Here is a 17,417-nt window from a genome sequence, read left to right as displayed (position 1 = left end):
TGCGCAGGCTGGTCTGGATCCATGCTGGTCGCAAACGCATTATGTTGGTTTTCAAATAATTTCAGATTCAGAGCTAGTTTCTACAGATAATATGCATCTGTCCATCATTTAAACGTTTTAAAACTCATGTTGTATTATGGGGTCTTTGTGATTCCAGTTCACAACTTGATTACTCGGTAAATAAATTAGAAGATTTTTTTTTAAAATATTTTATATGACTACTAAAAACATGACATTAAATGGTTTCTATCCGATGCTTGATTTCGGATCTTTTGTTGTTGTTGCTGTTGTTATCTTTGGTAGAAATTCGGCGATTTTTTATGTATGTATTTATCTAATATCAATTTAAAATTGCAGATATCTTGATATGGGAGCACTGGCTAAGTGGTTACGGTGTTATGGGTCTGCAGGTTTGAGCTCTACTCGGGACACGACCATCAAGTTTCCTCATATCACACCAGGATTTATTAGCTCCAGGAAGTTGGCTTAAAAGTGATTGAAATAAATTGTAACAAATTTGTTTAAAAACGTACTAAAATAGATAAATTACCCTTACAAAAAATACTGGTCAATCAAATTAAAGGGAAGCAAATCCTAAAGTTTGTTGGTAATTGTGATTGTTAAAGTTATCCCCCACTCTACACACAGTGTGGTGGCCTTTAGCTAATACAAAAAAAAAACAACTAAAAATATAAAAAATGTAATAATTATTAAAGACCCATTATTCCTAAAAATATGCCTTTATTTTTATCATTCAAAAGCTTATATTTTTTGGTGTCTGGTCACCATTTCTAAAAACATTACCCATGGGCCATATAATTGTGCCCTCTTTTGGAAATTCGCACAGTTAAAAAGAAACAGTATTTGTATGAAAGTCAAAATACTACTTTGTTTACATTCTTCTAATTTCGACAAGTTTTTTACATTCATTGCTACATAGTACTTTCAGGTTTAGAAAGAAAAAAAGATTCACTTGAGACAAAATGTGCCTTTAAATGATTTTTGTGTGTGTTTCAGTACAGACATGTAGCATGACAGAGTTGCCGAGGAGTGCACAAGGCCATAAATGCAAAATAGAAATGCATTTTCTTACGAAGCATGTGCCAAAAGAAAATGATATGGGAACCGTTCAAGAAGTTGACACTATGAAGGCTGATGTATGAATCGGGCGACCCGGGTTCGATTCCCTGACGGCGTAGGTCATTTTCGTTGTGAGTGATCATAACACCCTTTCTACGGTCATTCGAACTGTACCTCTGCTCTGGCACATACAGAAGTTTCAGTTCCTTGCGAAAGTGAAGGCAACTAGTACTGTTAAAATGCTCGACAGCCTGCCCAGAAACGATGTGGTGGTTAACCTGTGCTCTGGTGAATTCAATGTGGCTTACTGCCGTGATCCGGAGTGAAAACTACAAACGCCACCTTGGATAGGGTGATCATGGGGCTCAGAGGAGCACAATGGTATCATGGGCATTCTTTACTAACTTTTTTGTCTGATTTAAGACCAACCATTTTGCTCACTTAATGACAGTCAGAAAGAATGTTTTTTTTTTTTTTTTAATTTTTCAAAACTCTATAATATGGCAAACTTTGACACAATAGGCATGATTCGTGAAGACAATGGCCCATGCAGTTTCTGACAAAAACATTTTCCTTTTTCAACAGTCTATGTAATTTGATAGAGGTGCACCACACAATACTTCATGCCAATATTCAACACAGTGCCATAGTATTTCTATAGTGAAGCCAAATTTGACTCTCATGGCTAGATTATTATAACTTCACCAGCTGGGAATTATATACGGTAAAAAGGAACATTTTTCAACTATCAATATTCATATAAACAAACATGCAACTACTCTGGAGATTTGTTGATTGGTTATCTCAAACAAGGCTTAGTTCAAACATTACTTATCTCAAACAAACCGAACCCTTATGATGTCTGAAAAATAAAGAACAAAGCCCATAGCATATATCTCCCTCTCACAATTAAACACAATACTCAATTTCATATTTATTCTTTATTTCAATAATGTACATTACAATAAACAATCTTTCTATATCAACCAAATCCAATGAGAACCAAATAAAATCCATGGCAGTATGAAGGCCGTAACAAAAATGGTAACAGATGTTTAACTTTGGTAAAAACTCAAGCATTTTTAAAGGAAAGAATTGCTGAAAATCATGTAAAATTAAACAAATGTAAAATCTTTTTTAAACGAAATTTGAAATGTTAAAATATGTTCGCTGTTAAATCTTAAAACAATATCAGATGTCCGGCTTTTGTCATGTAACCATAGCAGATCAGCATCATATAAAAAACATTTCACATGTATTTTGCAAAAATGGCGTTTTTTTTACCAAAAATTCCTTGACATTTTTTTAAAATATGTCTGGTCCGGAAAACTTTTAAAGTAAAAATAATTCTGAAGTTTGATTTGACTCTCAATCATTGAGTGTATACTGAAATACACAGATTGATGCTAGATTAGTAGATTTTCACCTAGCTGATCTGCTTAAAGAAGATGCAAAGCACCCTTTCTTAAATTATTTCAGGCACTCAGGTCGTCAGTAAAACCATTCATCTGCTGTGAGTTAAAACAACAACTTCCATATCAGGATTTGAAACAGGTGGTAAAATGGTGTGCCAGCAGGCTTCATTCATTTAACAACATGAATCTTAAAAAAAAAAATCTAAGATATAAAAACAAAATGATCTTTTACAGAAATAAATCAAACAAATAATTATAAATAAACTATAATTTTACAGTAAAACATAATAACAATTATACTTTCTACTCAGCTATATTTATATCTACACACTACAGTCGAACCTGTTTCCTACAAGTCACTTACGTTAAATCAATTATAAATCCATTAAAATATAAATATTAGCAAAAAAAAAAAAATTTGAAAGATTTCAGTATTACTGATGTTTGCTCCCAAATGTCGCTTTCATGAGGTAAAAACATGGTGTTACCATGACGAAATATAAGAAAATCTATTTTTAGCCTCAATGACCATGACATTGTTTAGATCAATCTCAAAATCCAACCAAGGGTCCAGCTTTATAGAGGTTACCAACACATCAATCAGGTATTTGTCAGTATAGGAAACTTTTATGAGAAACGGTAAGTATAAGTGACTGACAGATAGAAAGAAGGAGAAACTGGCAACAATACATGCCACTAAAACTATTTCGAGGAGTATTGGAAACTCATTTGTGATATATCCTTGTGATATATATCATAAAAAGTTTGAAATATTTATGCATCAAAATACCATTCCAAATATCGGTCATCATACCCCCGAAAACTTCTTTGAAATCAATTCACCTCATTTGACCTTTCTTGTGAATTACCTAATCAATTAGAACCATTTTTACTTGACTGTAACTAATAACTGTTATATTTTACTTTATGTTCCAAACAATGAATAAAAAAGAGAAATTCAAAACATTTGTTTAAAGTCTGTATCGACAAAGACGGAAAATGTTTTACTAGACCCTCATCAACTTACGAGGAAGACTTCGTTAAATTAAAGCAATAGATAGCTTAAACTATTGACCGGGAGCAAATGCTTCACAAATCAAAGGCAAAGCACAATAAATATATATATATAAAACAGGGTTGACTGTACGTGAAATAAACAAGTCTATGAATATTGCACAAATTGTGTAATATAACTTGTCACTTAAACAAAGCATCAAATCAAATGTTATTACTTTACAAGCGAATAAAAACATCCAGTTAGAAACTTTCTGAGGATTTAACAAATTCATAAAATTTCTCTAATTATAATACTAAATGTATAAAGTAAAAAGTTGGACACATCATTCCATGAGTGGCTAAAAGTATGGGATCTAAATGAAATTTAAAAGGCAGCATTTAAAACAGTATTTTTCCCTATTAGAAACACGATGTAAACTGGTGGCTGTACTTAAGTGACAAGCTATATCACCTTAAATGCTCACTGTCATTGAATACACACAACATACTATAAATTCAAGGTGTAAATTCCCCCCCCCCCAAATCTCATACCGCCAACATTTCAACTTCTTCAATGTACCCTTAGATATAATATAGTCGTAAACATCTCACGGTTTAAGCCAACTGGTCACAATTATTTAAACTAAGTTTTCAAAAAAAATAAAACTTCAATGTCCAAAGATTGTAAATGGTAGTAAAAAATTAGTCAAAATTTATTGTCCAAAGACTCTAAATGGATGTAAAAAAATCACTGTATCATCATTTTCTAATGTAAAATCAATGACAACTCGCATCTTATATAAAGACATGACAAACAAAATATTTCAAAAGTTGGGTCCCAAACCCACGTAAAAAGGAGATCAAAATTATATGCTAAAAGTTAACAAATTATCAAAGAGAAAATGGTGTTGAATAAATGGGGAAAGAAAACTTGTCATCTAAAACTTGTTAGATAAAACTGCATGAATATAAAAAAGACATAAAAAAAACCCAACCCTTAAATTACCAGTTTTGCACAACAAAATCATTGTTTAAATCATGACAGTTTATAGATTTGTCTGTATCAAAATGACTCATATAGAATGAAGGTATGGCATAGACTTTCACACAAAGATTTCTTTCAAATGCTATACCATCCACACTACATTAACAGACAATCAATAAACAAATCTCTTCCTTATAAATTCTGCATGAATCTTTTTGATTTTTTTTGGCTGCTAAGTTCCTTTAATAGAAATACCGCATTACTTTTATAGAAATACCGCATCCATTCTTCAACAACATGTTTAACTGTCACAATGATCCCAAGAAATAGTCACAATGTGTTTAAGTATTAGTGTCACACAGTACCATATATCAGAGTCACACAATACCTTAGTATTAGTGTTAAATACTAACAAAGTATCCGTATCACACAGTACCTATGTAAACATATTATCAAAACCTGCAGCAGTTAACTAACAATATTGAATGTGTGCAACAAAAATCATTTACACTCAACTTTTATAACATAATTTGTTAAATACTTGTAAAAAGGAGAAAAAATGTCGGTGTCTTAAAATTGTAATGGTATTAATACTGGGTCAAAATGTTTTAAAATTCAAATATAATCTTTTTTTTTAAATTTTTAGCCAAAGTGGGTAAAAATAGACATGCATAAGATCATATTAAAATATTAAAGAATGGAACTTTAAAGTAAAAACAGCACACCTTTTTCAACTTTCATAAGTTACTGATACACGTTTACACATTAAAGGACAACTACCATTAAATACTTAAATTACGACTATATAAAACACCCAACACACATGCACTTATAATATATGATCAAATACCTTTAAATAAAACCAAAAATACAACATATAGCTCATTAAACATCTATCAAATCACACTAAATGACCAAAATATATGATAGTGAAAACAACAAGAAGACTGTCTCAATCACTTCCAAAACCTAATATCATTTGCACAAATAAGATATAAAAAAGATAAATGAACAATGTAGTGGTGACCGGTTCAAGTGTTCAGTTTTTTGCTTAATTCTGGCAGATCTTCATTGACACAATAAATGACTTGTTTTACTATTATCGTATCCGTGTGAAGAGATTTAACACTGACTTGGATTCCTGGAAGAATAAACAGAATGAAATATAAAATAGTGAACATAGCAGAAAAATAATGTCATCGTCTTATTGGTCCTTCAACGAACTTTTTCATCTTTTGTTTTTGAAACTATTCAATATTAATTTGGGATGTGAAGATGAAAATTGATATACTATAAGTTAGTCAGTCAAAAGTATAGAGCCTGGTCGGACTGCAAAAATGTGCCCCTCTGTGCATTATTTCAGACTCAAGTGGACAACAAAGAAGAACCACCAAACTAAGTTACATGGCTAAAAAGCTTCTTTGCAAAGCCTTCAGTGGGATTCAAACCAACAGTAGAGATGCCGCAAGTGGTACAATGTTAGCAGCCCATATTATTTAAATAAATCTAACTGTAAATAATGGTGCTAATACAAAAGGCTCACACTAAGGCCATGAAAGAACAAGTATATTCATTAATGATGACACTAAAACAGAAAGAAAATTAAAATAATTGAATGTGATAAAAGATTGTATAAAAAATACCTTTGTAGATCTGGTTTTACTAAAAACATTCCAAAATCTAAGAGTCTCATCCCCAGCACCAGTAACTATGGCCTCACCATCAGGTGACATTGCCTGCAAAATAAACAAATGCATCATTATACTTTTGTTTTGGTTTGATAAGAGCTAATCTAACAATGCATGTAGTAAGGTAATTTATGGATGTAGTGAAGGAAGGATGAAGAAGACTCTATTCGGATAAAAAAAATTCCATCAGCATCAACCATATCTGTCCAATTTTTATTTCATTTCAACAAGATTTATCATACTAACACTATATATTGGCTTGTCTGCTCATTTATATTATCCCCCAACCCCAACGCCTCCCACACAAACAGCTGCCTCCCCTAACAAACAAACTAGAAAAGTCTGACAGTCCTCAAAATTATAAATACAACAAAATAATGTAAATTTTAAGAAAATAATATTGTTGATCAAAATTTATCATAAGCATAAAAAGAATACTTACAAGATATAATACTCTGTATGAATGACCTGTGAGTTTAGCTATCTGAACTAATGACGGATATTTCCACACTAAAATCTGGTTTTGTGAATACCCATGAGTACTGACCTGAAAATACATATATTGACATTACCTAAAAGTATTGACCTGAAAATACAAATACTGACATTTACTATGAGTATTAACCTAAATGATTTACCGAAATGCACACTCAATGCTCAGAGGGAGACATCTGACTCTGAGGTCAGTGCAAACAGCCATCTGCCATAATCTTCCTATCATTTTACCTGTGTTAAAAAAACTATAGTATAAGTATCATTTTTTACAATAAAAATCTCAGAGCAAATAAGCTTTCAAAAGAGGACAATGTACAAGAATAACTACGGAATTCTTACCAATTCGTTTGAGTGCTTTGACCACGCTAAATTACACACTTGTGACCCAGTATCCACACTCTGTAAAGGTTGTCCTGTTAATGTATTCCAGAATCGTATACACCTATCAGCAGTTCCCCCACCACTAGCTAACAGTCCATGCTGGTGGGGGGACCATGCTATAGCCTTCACGGCCGCTAGATGATCCGTGTATGTCTGAACAGGTGACAAACTTGTCATGTTCCACACAAACAGTTTATTATCATTACCACCTGAAGCTAGGTGTTGATGGTCAGGTGACCACTTTAGTCCACACACTTCCTGTCTATGTCCCGTCAATCTTCTCTCCGGTGCCACCGATGGTGTACGGATATCTCTTTGCAGAATTAGTCGATCTCTACTTCCAGATGACAGCATATCCGAATTCCACGCTAATGCCCCTGAAAAGTATTAGGTATATAACGTATAAGATTACATTTCTAGAATGTTAAACATATATGTAACTTAAAACTTTTGTTTAACCAAATGACTTCCACAAATTTATGAGTGTAAGATAAAATCACTAACAAGTTTAAAAAGTCACTCGCATTTTGTGAATAACCCTGTACTTATTTCAATAACACACTGACAACTATTTATTTCTTTGTTTCGAGTCACTTATCTCTTGCAGCAACCAAACTGTCATTTTTGGGGGTTTTTTTTACCAGTATGCTTTAAGCAGACCCATACCTAATCTATACAAACTTCCATCCCAAAATGGCATCAAGAGCTATTCAAAAATATATACTTGGACTGTGGTTAAGAATCATCACATAATTTCATGGCAAAAATATTTTTTACATCCTCTATCAAAATCAACAATCAAATATGAAAGCTATTTCAAGACATTTATACTTCAAGTTTATGCTGAACCTGTTTCTGTCCATACAATGTAAGGCATTTGTTATTCTTATGCATGTTGCTTTTTCACATGTTGTAATTCTTTTATAATACAAGAGCTTGTAAAGGGTTTGAATCCTACAACTGACATTGTATTAACATAATTAGGCTTGAGATAATGCATGGAAAGACACATATGGTATTCCTCTAGCAGTAAAAACTGTAAACTAACAGTAGGACCTTAAGCAGTACAAAAAAAACAACAACAAAAAACAAATTAAAACTAGAGGGGTTTTTGTCACATAAACAAATGTCTCCAAAAAATTATGTACGGTTCTGATCACTCCTGTAAAGTTTGAAATCCCACCAGCAGTTTGATCAGTGATAGCTGGACTGGATTTTTCTATTTAAAGCTCTGGCAGCCATTCTGTGTACTGATCACTCCTGTAAAGTTTGGTTGAAATCCCACCAGTAGTTGACCTGTGAAGGCCAGACAAGCCAGACAGATGGACAGACATGCTCAAAGTTTGGTACTTAGGTGGCTATTCTTTTGTTCTCTCTATTGTTCTATTAGCCATGTAAGAGAAAAAGTAGCCATATATTATTATTGAATGAATAGCATCAAAGGAAATTTACTGTTACCTATTGTTCCCAGAGCAACCTAAGTATCTATATGTTTGTACGGACAGACAGACAGCATAGGCAAAAAAATGTCTCCCAAAAAAATAATATAAATGTAAAATAATCATAATAAGCAGTATTCAAACAGATGAGTTTGAACAACTTACCGACTCTTGCACTATGTCCCTCTAATGTGTTGATTTTTTTGGTAGCAGCAACATCCCAGATCTGTACATATCCCTTGTGGGTACCCACTGCTACAAGGTTTCCCTGTATAATAAGATTACATACATAATACCTATACAAATGTAACCTTCTGGTATTTTATCTCACACTGCACATGCTACATTTGATTGTCTACTTAAACAAGAACTGTCGGTATGACAACAATTTCTCAATGCTCGATAGCAAAACAAGAGCCTGGATAATGTAGAATTTTCTGAGTTTTAAAATGGCCCTAATTCAGCCACATTAATTTCAAACATTATCAATATATCAGTCAGCAGTAGCCTACAAAGATTTTTTCAATTCTTTAGCCAGAACAAGCAAGATAAGAAAGTAGATATAATATTTGGCATGTATCTGTTAATCAAGTTATGACAAAGAAGTATGTGCCACATACTTAATAAGTTTGATTTGACTTAAAACAGAAAAAAAATATATATATAAAATGTCAATAAACATACCCGCTCTGCCCAAGACACTGATGTGACTGTATCCCCATCTCCAGATAAATCACATAGTCTCGTTACCTGAAGTAAAACAATAACAAAATAATTCATAACATCTCAACTGAAATACTAAATCTGTAAATATAAATGTTTCTGTTGCTGTTGCTTTTCCTCTTAGTATGTATTATATATCTTCATCAGATTAACCCTTACAAACCTAAATATCTTAAATAGACTTGTCCATATTTCAGTCAGGACAAAACCGTTCATCCTATAAAAGGGAAAATTCCAAAATATTTACTGGCTGAATAACAAACAGTGAAGATAATAATCAGACAGCACCAATATGCCAGCTGATCTCAGTCTGCACTGGTAAAGTGGGTGTATCAGTTGCTGCCATCAGGCTAAATGTTAAAACCAAAGAAAGCACAAATAAATATGCTTCAAATTAAAGCTAAGATCCAAAGCTTTCCATTGGTGTAATAAATTTCAAAATCGGACATTAAATCACAACAAGAGCTGTCAGAAGGACAGCGCGCTCGACTTTTTTAGTGCTTGCCTATAAAACAAAACTTTGACAGTTAAGGGCACCCAAGACTTTAACTAGGAATTTCTAAGTACAAATCAAGAAACATTTTCACAGAGTTATCTTCTCTTGCTTACAGATAGGTCTCATGATGGCACATAAGAACTCCAACTTCCAAAGTAATATCTCAAATGGTTAAGTCAACAAGTGGACAAGAATGAAAATCTTAACTGAGTTTCTAAGTCAAAAAGGGCCATAATTCAAATAAAATCCTTAACAGAATTACCTTCTCCTGCCCATGTTTTGGGACCATGATGGTAAACAAGTATTCCAACTTTCAAATTAATATCTCAAACAGTTCAGTCAAAAAGTGGACTGGTACTAAAAACTTAACCAAGATTCTAAGTCGATAAAAGGCCTTAATTTTTAAAACAAATCCTTGACAGAGTTACCTTCTCTTGCGTACAGATGGGGTAATGATGTGAAATAGCATTAAAAGTTTCAAAGCAATATCTCAAAGGGTTAAGGCAATAAGTGGATTTTACCCATATTCAATGTATTTTCTAAGTCAAAAAGGGGCATAATTCTGTCAAAAACCTTGACAGAGTTATGTCCTCTTGTCTGTTGATGAAGGTCGTGATGGTAAACAAGTATGGTCAGTTTCAAAGCAATACCTCCAATGGTTTTGAAATAAAGTGAGGTGGTACAAAAAACTTAACCAAGCTCAATACACTTTCTAAGTCAAAAAAGGGCCATAATTCTGTCAAAAACCTTGACAGAGTTATGTACTCTTGTCTGTAGATGGAGGTTATGATGGTGAACAAGTATGGTAAGTTTCAAAGCCATACTTGTAATACTTCTGAAATAAAGTGGGGTGGTACGAAAAACTTAACCAAGGTGTGACGCCGACGCCGACGCCGGGGCGAGTAGGATAGCTCCCCTTTTCATAGAAAAGTCGAGCTAAAAACTAGTGGTTTAACTAGAAATGTGTCCATAGGACACGGGTGCCCCCACCGCGCCACTGTTCTGTCAATCTTTTTACTAAGTCAAGGGAAATAACTCTACAAATACTGGATAAATCCACAAGCGAAACCCCAGGTGCAAATCTAAAATATGCTGAGCAACCTGCCCATAAGGTTTAATGACTATGTCAAATCCTTTTTGAGAAACTTGCGACTTAAGTTGAAAATTGCAAAAATTTTCTAAGTGTAGGGCAATAACTCTAAAAATACTATATAAATCCAGACGAAAATACCTGGTACACAACTGCACATGACTCTAGGTTAAATACTTTTTGAGTTACGTGTGACACATGTTGAAAATTGCCAAATTTTACTAACTCAAGGACAATAACTCTGAAAATACTAAAAATATCCAGACGAAAATACCCAGGTGCACAACTACACATGCTGATCAACATTCCTGTAAAGTTTCATGACTCTAGGTCAAATACTTTTTGAGTTACGTGCGACACATGTTGAAAATTGCCAAATTTTACTAACTCAAGGGCAATAACTCTGAAAATACTAAAAATATCCAGACGAAGATACCCAGGTGCACAACTACACATGCTGATCAACATTCCTGTAAAGTTTCATGACTCTAGGTCAAATACTTTTTGAGTTACTTGCGACACAAGTTGAAAATTTCAAAATTTTACTAAGTCAAGGGCAATAACTCTGAAAATACTAAAAATATCCAGACGAAAATACCCAGGTGCACAACTACACATGCTGATCAACATTCCTGTAAAGTTTCATGACTCTAGGTCAAATACTTTTTGAGTTACTTGCGACACAAGTTGAAAATTGCAAAAGTTTACTAAGTCAAGGGCAATAACTCTGAAAAAACTAAAAATATCCAGACGAAAATACCCAGGTGCACAACTACACATGCTGATCAACATTCCTGTAAAGTTTCATGACTCTAGGTCAAATACTTTTTGAGTTACGTGCGACACAAGTTGAAAATTGCAAAATTTTACTAAGTCAAGGGCAATTACTCTGAAAATACTAAAAATATCCAGACGAAAATACCCAGGTGCACAACTACACATGCTGATCAACATTCCTGTAAAGTTTCATGACTCTATGTCAAATACTTTTTGAGTTATGTGCGACACAAAAGTGAACGGACGGACGGAAGGACGGACGGACAAGGGTAAATCTAAATGCCCGCCACTAACGTGGGGGCACAAAAATGGTCTAATTTGTATTGTTTTGGCATAAGAGATATCGATTTTACTCAAAGATAAGGGAAACAACTAGTATTTTTTCACACAATATACCTTGGTTATTTACGTAGTTCATATCGAAAGTGTAAATGAGTGTATTGCTATTTTGGGAAGAAACATTACTGTTGGTGTATAGAGGCTATAGCTCTACAGAAGGTAGTTTTAATGAGAATGTACAGTATTACCAAAGTATTACCTGACTAGTACATGCACTCCACAAATACACACACGTTCCAAGGCCAACACTTAAAACATTTTGTGATGACCAGTCCACCAAGTTTAGATAGAAATCATCCTGCAGCTCCGGGGCATCTAACACTTTAAACGGTATCTTAGAGATTTTTCTTACAGCCTATATTACAAGACAAAAATAAAACAAGTTAACATTCAGTTTATCTTCTGACCAATAGACTAAAGGCTCTAATGGCATCTTTTAACATAAATTAAAACACAAATAGCAGAAAACACTTTAGCCATTTTGGGCTCAACACTTTTTTCAAACAGACATATTTTACTTTATTTTGAAAACAGGTAAAGAAAGTGGAATAAAACATATATCTTGATATATATCCCTCCCGGGGGGGGGGGGGGGGGGGGGGTATATAATGAAAGGGTTATTGTAATAATATCTTGATCTTGTACATGGCCCTCATGGTTTTCACTGGAAGGGATGTAGCCTAATGTGATGCTAGTCTAAACACAAGACATCCACTTGTGTACAATACAAGATTCAAATCAAGATACTCCTATAATGCCTTATAACAAATATCCATCACATGAACAGTACAAATGATAATTAACTAACAATAATTTTGTTTTATATCATACATATAATTCTCCCTGTCCAAAAGTCAAGAGAATCTTACCTTTCTTGGTGAGCGTAACAATTTTTGGCTTTTACTTCCTACAGGTGATAATGAATATGGTGAAGATTCAGCATCTGAACTTCTTCGTGGTACATGGTACTACAAAATAAATATTGTGTTTAAAAGATAGCTTAATCACCAAATAGGCAGACATATCATTATCAACAAAATATATATATTTTGCATTTACTTCCATTAAATTTCATAGTATAAGTGACATGATAAAAGAGTCAAACTCCCAAATCACATAAAATAGAAAACACGAGTTTATGTATTCTGAACGTTAGAAGTAAAATACTGTGCTAGCAATGCCAGTCATCATATCCATTTGCCGCTAAAAATTTATTATTAAAGTACCAAAATCCCTTGAATTATCAATGGTAGGGTCTAAATTCAAAGCAGGGAAAGTCCATTACATAAATAAAGTGTGGGAAAAGGTCAACATTACAGCCAATGAAACTTTCATACATAGTTATATAGCTTTCTGTTTACTTCAAAACCCTGCTCAACAATATCAATGTAACCTACGGCCCTCTTACACAATACTGAATGCAGAGAAAAAGAGGTTTTAAGGATAGCAAAAAATGTTCGTAAAAAGAGTGAATAAAATCCTATGCATTCCAGACAATTTAAAGGTAATATAAGACATGAAATTCAATAAACATTTATGAAAGACATATACTTACTCTAAATAAATTCCTGCTTTCTTTAGGAACAAGAATCCTTCTTTCATCTGGATGCTGATCCTGTAAGAGAAACAACATAATTTGTTATGAAGACTATACTAATGTACTGTATCAATATAAACTTGGCTCAATTTATCATACATTTTTCGAGAATTTCATCTGCAATATTCTGATAAACCAGTCTTGAAAAATCAAGTCAAAGGATATACAAGTCACTGAAAGGTTTTATGGAAGCAAAAGCTATCATTGCCTTGAAAAGCCTATGTAGACTAAAAACCAGAGCAGTGTGCTCGAAAAAACTCTGTATAATGGTTTTTCATAGTTATGGAACCTATGCCCATCATAGAAGATAATCACAGAGAACAAGTGTGAGAAGTTTCAACTCATTCTCTTCAGTAGTTTTGGTGATACATACTTAACCTAAGTGTGATGGTGACAACAACACCTGGGTGAGTACAATACATGTAGCTCTCCATATTCTTTGAACAGTGGTGCTAAAAACACGATAACAGACATAGAATCTTACCTTTAAATCCTCAATGCCTGCAGAGAGAAGCTCATTTTTCAACAAACAATTGTAAGCCAAACCATCTTTTCCTTGATCTGCTGCTATTTCCCGAGCTTTTCTATTGGCAACAGGTGACTGACGAGGACTTTCCTGTAAAATGATAAAATGTTGTTATTTTCTTTCATAAAATTTAAAAATGCAAAAGGACCAATTATTTGACAGATGGAAGAAATTAAAGTAGTTTAAATGAAAAGACAACCTCAATAAGAAAATGTACAGATACTAGAGGCAAGACAAGAGTTACTCTTTGGAATCCAGTGTTTTAACGCAGTTTTGGAGCCAAATAACTTTAATAAGGTCCATTTACAAAGCTGAAAAGTATCTTCTTTTTTTTCACTATTGTTAATATAAAGTCACAATTGTCAAACTGTAGTTATTAACAAAATTGTCAATGATTTAAAATTATGAGAAACAGAGACATTAAACTATTACAAATTGTTTAGGTAGGTGTTTATCATAATCCAACACATAATTTACCCCCCCCCCATAAACAGATAAATACAAACAGTATAAAACAGGACTGTATTTACAATTAATTTGCATTACAGAGCTTATTTTTACAATTCAAAGGTCCTGGGCCCATACACTCCTGGACCCATACACTAAGACTGGCCTCTAAAAAACTGTATGCATCAAGATAATTGACTTCATATAGGTTATTATTATGCAGCTTGTAGGACCATTCTTATAAGTTTACTGTTTAGTGAATAAACTATAATACACATTTCTAAATTCTAGCTTACTGAGTTCAAATTAAAGTTGATGTGCCATGCAGCTCCAGCTCTGGCTGGTATAAATCTATCCCCGTACTTGTCTTTACTGGGTGAGGAAAGTGGACTGCCCGGACTCAATGACAACGGCTGAAATTAAATATTCAACAAATTAACTAATTATAAGATGATGATAAAGAAAGTTAAACAAAATAAATTATGCTAAAATTTTTCTCTCTTCCCAGCTTCTGGGTAAAATTTCCTGCCTGTCATGTACAATGATTCTGAAACTGTCTATTTCAAATTTCAAGAATAAGTAGAAGATAAGCTAGCTGACATTGATCTGTAGTACTCACTGACAACAGACCAGTGGCAATGTGGTATTTATTATATATATGTTTGTATGCCTCTTATTTTCATTGATAATCTAAAAGGAGTTACCTTGGTATTTTGATACGACCAGATAATAAACATTATACTTTATAGATTAAAACAACTAAAACATAGACATTTGCCCCTGCGTGCAATCTTATGTTAAATGCATTTAATTCATACATATTAAACAGTAACATTTACAAATGTACTGTCTTTAATATATTTAACATAAGAACAAAGCTATTTAACCTTTATTACTTTCATTAATTAATGCAATTAAATCATAGACTTTACATAAAGAATTTTTTAAGAAAAGAAACTAAGAAAAGAAACAACACTTGACAGTTTTTACTTACAGAAGAATATGGAGATCCATTTTGTTGACGGAGGAGACGTTTTTCATATTCTGGGTCCATCTTTTCATGAACAATTGTTCAATCTTTATGGGATACTGTCACATCTCATCTCTGAATATTTTTTCTCATCTTTTCAACTAAAAGTGAAAAATAATAGATAACAGAAATCAACTTATTATAAATCAAACTAAAAAATCTAAGCATTTAAAGGACATTATACAAAACCAAGATCAATAACTTGACTGAGCACTTTATAATATATTGATATATCACCGATGATTATAGTGAAGTGAAAGCAATCATCACTGACCTAAGATGAATTGTTGTCCATTTTAAAATGGATAATCCAAAAGTAAAAACTGACCATGAATTTCTGTTCATCAAGATAATTAAAGGGAACAGTTGAATTAACAAATTTGTCACAGGGTGAGAAAAATGTGCAGTCTGATCGGGACTCGAACCCGGGACCCTCGGAATACCGTTCAGCGACTCTACTGACTGAGCTATCGGGCCACTTACACATCTTCTCCTCTATTAAGTGAACAGTTCTGAACCCTGACTCCCCGGCTATATTGAAATTTGTCCTCGAATTTCACAGAGTTTCAGATCAATGTAAATTAAACACTGAGCTATATCAGTCACGGCCCCACCTTGGGTGCCAAATGTCACAGGGTGAGATAAATGCTCAGCCTGACCAGGACTCGAACCCAGGACCCTCGGAATACCGTTCCGAGGCTCTACCGACTGAGCTATCCGGCTGCTTACACATCTTCTCCCCTATTATATTAAGTGAACAGTTCTGAACCATGACAAATTAAATATAACAAAACATACATTTAATCACAACATGTCTTAATATTGTTAATTTAAAGTAAATTTCAGATAATTATTTTGAAGTGAGGCAAATTGTCCCTAATCTGGGGCAAATTATTATTGGGTGAATCGTCAGTGGGGTGAATCATAAATTATCAATTAACTAATTCTACATAATTTTCTGGATAAAATGCATTTCAAACAAGATTTTACAAAGCTTCCACAAGCCTGCAAGTCTTTAAGGTATGTAAACTGTGGTGTTTCAAAAAATAGAATATACATTATAGCAAAATGTGAGAAAGGAACAAAAGATTAACTGTCACTACAGCACTATAAGCATCACAGATTCACAAACAGGACAAAAAGACCTGACACATATTCATTTATCTTAAGTGTGGCTTTATTCTTAAGACATACATCATTGTATAATCATTACTTCATTTAATACAGAGGACAAATACTATTTTAGAATGAATATCATATGGCGATTACGAGGATCAGCAATCTGGACAGGTTCAGACGAATAAAAATCTTACTCCACCCACTCTTTAACAAAGAGAAACATATTATTGAGGAGATTCTAAAGAGCTGAGCTTTACAGAGTTAAGAATTTTTATACATTAAGATCCTGTTTAGTAATAAATCCAGAAAAAATGTCGTATTTGCTTTGTTTTACCCTGACCTTAAAAATAATCCAAAAATAACAACAGATTTTGTGACGGTTATCGGACTTTCTGTTCAAAATGGCGTCTACTGAAGCATGACGGGAAAAACATAAACAAAGTTTTTTATTTTCGCTTTTTGTTAAAAATAAAAATGCTTATGCGCTAATGTGCTTCAAAGAAAGTAAATGAATAAAAATTTTATCCATAATTTTGTACTTATGGAAAAAAATTAACGTTCAAATTGTTTAACTGGTTTAGTTTTAATGACACCAAAGCTAAATTATTACTCAAAAGCGATGTCTTTGAAAGAATGGTAAATCGTCGTCAGTTTTTGACAACATTTTGAATGAGTCTTTCAAAAATTCTTCAGTTGTTTTGCTTCCTATGTTTTGCAAATTGTTTAACATTATTCTTGAATCTGGTATCTTCCCAGAGATATGGAGTAAAGGATTGATTTTACCATTGCATACA

General features: G+C 33.2%; 1 protein-coding gene across 1 annotated transcript; it reads right to left on the bottom strand.

Moving 5' to 3' along the window:
- Nucleotides 1-2,006: 2,006 nt before the first annotated feature.
- LOC132741635 (fizzy-related protein homolog) lies at nucleotides 2,007-17,118 on the bottom strand. The gene is made up of 13 exons (XM_060729848.1): nucleotides 16,964-17,118; nucleotides 15,469-15,605; nucleotides 14,771-14,887; nucleotides 13,986-14,117; nucleotides 13,460-13,519; nucleotides 12,774-12,872; nucleotides 12,104-12,259; nucleotides 9,164-9,229; nucleotides 8,645-8,747; nucleotides 6,999-7,417; nucleotides 6,607-6,711; nucleotides 6,120-6,212; nucleotides 2,007-5,617 (listed from the first exon to the last, which is right to left on the bottom strand). Exons 2-13 carry the CDS (start codon nucleotides 15,526-15,528, stop codon nucleotides 5,576-5,578), a joined length of 1,452 nt encoding a protein of 483 aa, XP_060585831.1. The 5' UTR covers nucleotides 15,529-15,605; nucleotides 16,964-17,118; the 3' UTR covers nucleotides 2,007-5,575.
- Between the last annotated feature and the right edge of the window lie 299 nt (nucleotides 17,119-17,417).

The sequence above is a fragment of the Ruditapes philippinarum genome, unplaced genomic scaffold (genome assembly GCF_026571515.1).
Source record: "Ruditapes philippinarum isolate M1 unplaced genomic scaffold, ASM2657151v2 ctg592_1_1_1_1, whole genome shotgun sequence".
Lineage (NCBI taxonomy): Eukaryota > Metazoa > Mollusca > Bivalvia > Venerida > Veneridae > Ruditapes > Ruditapes philippinarum.
Note: the sequence above shows the minus strand (reverse complement) of the source record. Positions and strands in the feature narration are given on the sequence as shown.

What these genes read in the sequence shown, in the direction of transcription:
- LOC132741635 (XM_060729848.1), bottom strand. Translation starts at nt 15,528, where the DNA reads ATGGACCCAGAATATGAAAAACGTCTCCTCCGTCAACAAAATGGATCT. An exon ending in CAGGCATTGAGGATTTAAAG is followed by an intron (nt 13,520 to 13,985) that starts GTAAGATTCTAT and finishes TTTCTCTTACAG; the next exon opens with GATCAGCATCCAGATGAAAG. An exon ending in GTAAAACCAGATCTACAAAG is followed by an intron (nt 5,618 to 6,119) that starts GTATTTTTTATA and finishes TTATTCTTCCAG; the next exon opens with GAATCCAAGTCAGTGTTAAA.